The sequence below is a fragment of the Parasteatoda tepidariorum genome, chromosome X2 (assembly GCF_043381705.1).
Source record: "Parasteatoda tepidariorum isolate YZ-2023 chromosome X2, CAS_Ptep_4.0, whole genome shotgun sequence".
Lineage (NCBI taxonomy): Eukaryota > Metazoa > Arthropoda > Arachnida > Araneae > Theridiidae > Parasteatoda > Parasteatoda tepidariorum.
Genome location: NC_092215.1, coordinates 47,943,673 through 47,949,015, shown reverse-complemented (window position 1 = coordinate 47,949,015; position 5,343 = coordinate 47,943,673). Strand labels below are relative to the sequence as shown.

General features: G+C 35.7%; 1 protein-coding gene across 1 annotated transcript in view; it reads right to left on the bottom strand.

Annotated features, from left to right (window-relative positions):
- The window catches only part of LOC107449522 (abnormal cell migration protein 13), a gene marked incomplete in the record, with an annotated part of 23,037 nt that extends 18,701 nt beyond the window's left edge, over window positions 1-4,336 (bottom strand). The window contains 2 exon segments of the mRNA XM_043045539.2: window positions 785-1,017; window positions 3,624-4,336. Coding sequence (XP_042901473.2) covers window positions 785-1,017; window positions 3,624-3,702 — 312 coding nt within the window.
- Between the last annotated feature and the right edge of the window lie 1,007 nt (window positions 4,337-5,343).

Here is a 5,343-nt window from a genome sequence, read left to right as displayed (position 1 = left end):
ATATATACATATATGTATACATACATATATATATACATATGTATGTATACATATATATATATATATATATTTCAACCAGTTCTCTTTCTAGTAATAATAACGAAAAATAAATTTATACAATTAAGGCTGCTTTCTAAAAGCTCTATAGTCACGTGAAATAATGTTTATTTGCAAATAATGCCCTACTCTCATAACTACTGTGAATTAACAACAGTTATTTATGATTGTTAGGTAATGAATAACTGTTCATCTTACTATTTGGGCTATTTTTAGCTTACGCCCTTTATGCTGATTGGGAAAAATTGAACAAAACGTCAAATAGTTTTCTAAAATGAAAAGCGCTTGAGAATTAATTATTTAATATTTAAATTTTAACATTGCGTCAACTGGGCTCATAAGAATTTGCAAAAATGTAGAAATATTCATTTTGATAGCTTTCATCTAGGTGGAAAAATTTCGCCAAGATCTTTAAAATAAAGCTGAAAGTTCAAAATATTTAAATAATTTGATAGTTCTTTACAACAAGATGTTATATATAGTTTAAGGCTATTGTTGTGTCTCAAGTGTAAGGCACTTATATTATGGCATTTCTTTATTTCCCTTTGTGAAAGAAGTTCTTAGAACACTGTAAATGTAATTTTGGCTTAGAGAAAGAAAGATAAGGTAAAGAGAAGCGTCACCAAGTGTGACAACCGATTTCCTTCTTTTCCTGGTATTTTTGAAGCCACTTGTCGTCCAACTGCGTTAATTTCAGAGACTCTAGAAAAGACTTATTTACACTTACCTTTATGTAGTCTTTACATGCTTCATGGTTTCTAAAATCCACACGAAGTATTGTTACAAGAACTCCAAATCCTTTTGGAGGAAGTAGCTTGATTAGACAATTGCGGCCCGTTCTGGAATATGTCCCGAAACGATTCGAACGCACCTCACCAACAGAATCTGGCCCAGATGGAGGCAATTTGAAGAAAATTTTCTGAAATTCAGTCGGAGAAACGCATTCATCTTCAACATAATCTAAATGAACCATTAATAAATATTATGGTTGCATCAATTGTGTTTAATTTTAAAACTAACAATAAATATTCTATAACGAGACATAAAAAAAAGGTAGCTGCACATAAATTGTAAGGTTTATTGAGAAATAATGGCAGAAAAAAAGAGAAGGAAAAATAGTGGCACACTTATAATCAAATATTATTAAATGTTTCGTCCAGCCCTGATCGTGATGACACGGTTCCTAGTGGAACACCGAAGTCAACCATCGCTGGCTGGTGTCAGTAAGCGGATGGGTGACCACTTTGATCAGCTTGCGTAGAGACCGAGGGTGATCGGTCCTCGTTAAACTGTTCTACCGTAAAGTGCTCGACTTCACAGGTCGTCGGGCTACCAAAGCCAGGGAGTCATCCCCTCTGCAGAGGATCAAAATTGCGATGGCATATCTTCGAATCACCCTCAGGGATGTTTCCCAGACCGTCGCCAATAGCCCATTGTGCAGCTCTACGGTGATGCAAATAAAGTACCTACCTACTTACCATTAAATTTTTCACATTTTAGTTACCACTTAAATTTCAAAAATGTCAAGAGAATTTTTAACATAAGGAATGCATTGTTGAATAAACAAATATGTTTTGTCATATGTATTGCTGTATATTCTGTTATATGCCTTATTATTGATCTAATAAAAATGATCTGATTAATATCTGATGAATTTGATTGCTACAATTGCTTTGACAAGACTAATAATATTTGTCATAAGTGCTGAAATAATATTCGTATGCAGGCTTTCGACTGACGGGTTTTAAAAATTTGAGAATTGGTTTCAAAATTTTTGAATCACTTTTAAGAAAGGCGGTATTAAAAAGAACCTTTTATAAGGCTGTGGTAAGTATACTTATTACCAACTTCATTAATTTTTAAGTGTTGATAGGCTATTTTCCCAGCTATGATTTATGCAGCCATCTGATGATAAATTCAAAAAATACAAAAGATGAAAGACTTTGTTTACATAAATGTAGTTGAAATGCTTTAAGGTAGGTACTTTATTTACGTCGCACTAGAGCTGTACGATGGGCTAATGGCGACTATCTGGGAAGCATCCCTGAGGATGATCCGAAGACATGCCATCATAATTTTGATCCTCTGCAGAGGGAATGGCTCCTTTACGTTGGTAGCTTGACGACTTGCGAGCGAAGTCGAACACTTTACGGTAGAGCAGTTAAGCGAGGAACAATACCGCTGAATCTCGGTCCCTTCGCAGTCTGATCAGAGTGGTCACCCACCCACTTACTGACCGCAGCCTTTGATGTTTTACATCGGTGTTCTACTAGGAACCTTGTCTCTACGCTGCGGGACCAAGAAGAGAGGTCAACGAGAGATAAACACGAGAGTTTTTTACTCTTGTGAGTTGTGCTTTCGTTCATTTGATCATTTCTCACCGGGTTTATTTATAGTTATATACTCAAAATTTACAAATCGCATATTTTTAAGGACAAAATATCAAGTTCATGGCTAATATTTAACAGTATGTAAAATCTCACCCACCTTCCCACCAAAAAGAAGAAGAAAAAATAGTTTAAAAATGAAATTAATTTTAAGTAATAAGCTGAATGATGTTCTTATAAATTAATCTCAATCCCAAAAATATTTTAACCTAATTTTACTAGAAAAAAATGGCCCTGTAAAAGGTTGAAAAAAAAACATTAAAAAACAGAAATGAGTTGTAATGCAATTATTAAAAATAACATTAAGTTTCATCCAGTGATCAAATAAGTATTATGATTTCGATCTTTTCGCCCTCAACAGCATTCCCGCTACAGCCCGTTGAGGGCCAGGGGGTCATGAAAGTTCAGACTTTACAATTTCGTGATCAATGTTCATGATGATGACTATGTGGTCAGCAAAAGCGCTCCGACCTCCTTTGCTTCTCTGACAAGTTGGTACCCAAAGATCTGAAGCTGGTTTGGCTCCAAGCCTGCTGGGATTGAACCCCTCAAAATAAGAGTTCAATACCGCAACCACTGAGTCATCGTAGCTTATCCTTTCTCAGTAGGAATTTGTTATATTTCCATTATTTCAATTCTTTAATATTAATAAGCGATCCTCTTTTTCTTAACTCATCTTTGACTAGGGTTCTTAAGATATATAATAACGGTAAGATAAAAGAACAATCTTTATGTTCCTAAAAGCGTCTTTTATGGTAAATCAAGATTGTTAGCGCAATGAACTTTACAATTAGTTTCACAATGAGTATCTATTTCGAATCGAAAATTCCACTTAAACTAAATCCTAAATAAGAAAAAAGATCAACATTCCCAATAAGCTTTTATAGGGTAAAATTCAAGTAATATCAATAAAAGAATAGTTCAAAAAGTTTTCCTAAATTCCATGGTTATAAAATCACACAATTAGTTATAAAAAATCAATTCGGAAAAGAAATACACATACATGATCTTAGGAGTTTAAAATCCACTAGACAAAGAAACTTATAAGCAGATTTGATTTTTGCACGTACAAAATAAGACAAATTTAAATCCTGTCCACCTTTTTTATCCCGAACTTTGAATTAAAAACGATCTAAAATTCTAATAAGACAAATTCAAATAGAAATAAAATCTACTTACATTTTCTATAAGCTTCTGTGTGATAAAATTCAAATATTATCAATAACAGAGTTGTCAAAAACATTTTCATAAATTCCATGGTTCTAATATCACAACATCAATCATAGAAAAATAATTTGAAAAAGAAATATACATTAAGGCGCTTATAAATTAAAAACGTACTAGACTTAGAAATTAAAATTTAAGGAGATTTGATTTTTGCATGTACTAAACAAGACAGATGAAGATGATCAAATCAGCTTTTTTTCATCTTGAACTCTGAACCCTTCTTCCTCGATAAGGTCTGGTTACCTGCGATTTAGAACATTATTGACATTACGCTCAGAGCATAAGAGAATCAAGCTCCTTTAAAGATAATCGGCATAATTTGATAGGAACATTGAATCGAGATGTCACAATCAAGTTTTCTCAAAGAAATTTTTGCGCCTCTAAGGTCAACAGCTATCTCATTCATGAGCTCGGATTTATGATTAGATATATTCGAAAAAAGTACATACTGTTTTTACTTTTTTCAGAAATTTGATTACGAATGTGAATCACGAATTTTCTTAATTTTATTTTTGATACATCATCACTACTGCAAGAAAACGGCGAACCTTCAGAGTTTATTTTGAAAATTTAGTTTGACTATTTTATCAGTTTTTTTAAAGTATGAGCTTTTTTACTCTGAAAATATTTTAAGTCAATCAATACATGCATGCATATATATTCCTTTTCACCAGATATTTTGCCTTTCTCCCTCTCTTTCCTATTGTTTTCAATTCGTTCACAATCCTCCTGGTCCCGCAGTGGAATGATCGTTAAGACACGGTTCCCAGAAGATCACCGAAGTCAAGCATCACTGGTTACGGTCAGTGTGCGGGTGGGTGACCACTTGGATCAGTCTGCGTAGGGACCGAGGGTGTGCGGTATTGGTCCTCGTTAAACTGTGCTACCGTAAAGTGCTCGACTTCGCGCGCAGGTCGTCGGGCTACCGAATCGGGGCTGCCATCCCCTCCGCAGAGGATCAAAATTGTGATGGCATGTCTTCGGATCATCCTCCGGGATGTTTCCCAGACAGTCGCCAATAGCCCATTGTGCAGCTCTAGTGCGACGTAAATTAACAACAACACAATCCTCCTGAGCCAAGTATTTTTATGTCTTCCTCTCTTTCCATTGCCGTCCCGCAGTGGACTGATCGTTAAGACACGGCTCCCAGCAGATCACCGAAGTCAAGCATCACTGGCTGCGGTCAGTGTGCGGGTGGGTGACCACTTGGAGCAGTGTGCTTGGGGACCGAGGGTGTGCGTTATTGGTCCTCGTTAAACTGTTCTACTGTAAAGTGCTCGACTTCGAAGGTCTTTGGGCTACCGAAGCGGGGGTACCGTCCCTTCTGCTAATTATGGGTCCTAATGTGCCCCATGAAAACATTGTTCCTGGGCGAGAAACCATGAAAACCTGGGAGAGCCCATTGTTGTAGATGGAGGATGGTCATAATGTAATGGCTCTTCGGTGTATAGTATAGATGTGTAATTTGGAGCGTTACCCTTATGAAAAAATCGAGGTATAAATGAGGTATAAACAAGGTATATTTTAAAGGTATAAAGGAGGTTGTTATTTAAAGACGTCGTTGAGGTTGAAAAGGGTGCAAATGAATACCTCAAAACCAACCTCAAATATACCTTAATATATACCTCCAGAGGTATATATGTTTCAACTTGAGGTGTTTAATTTTACATCT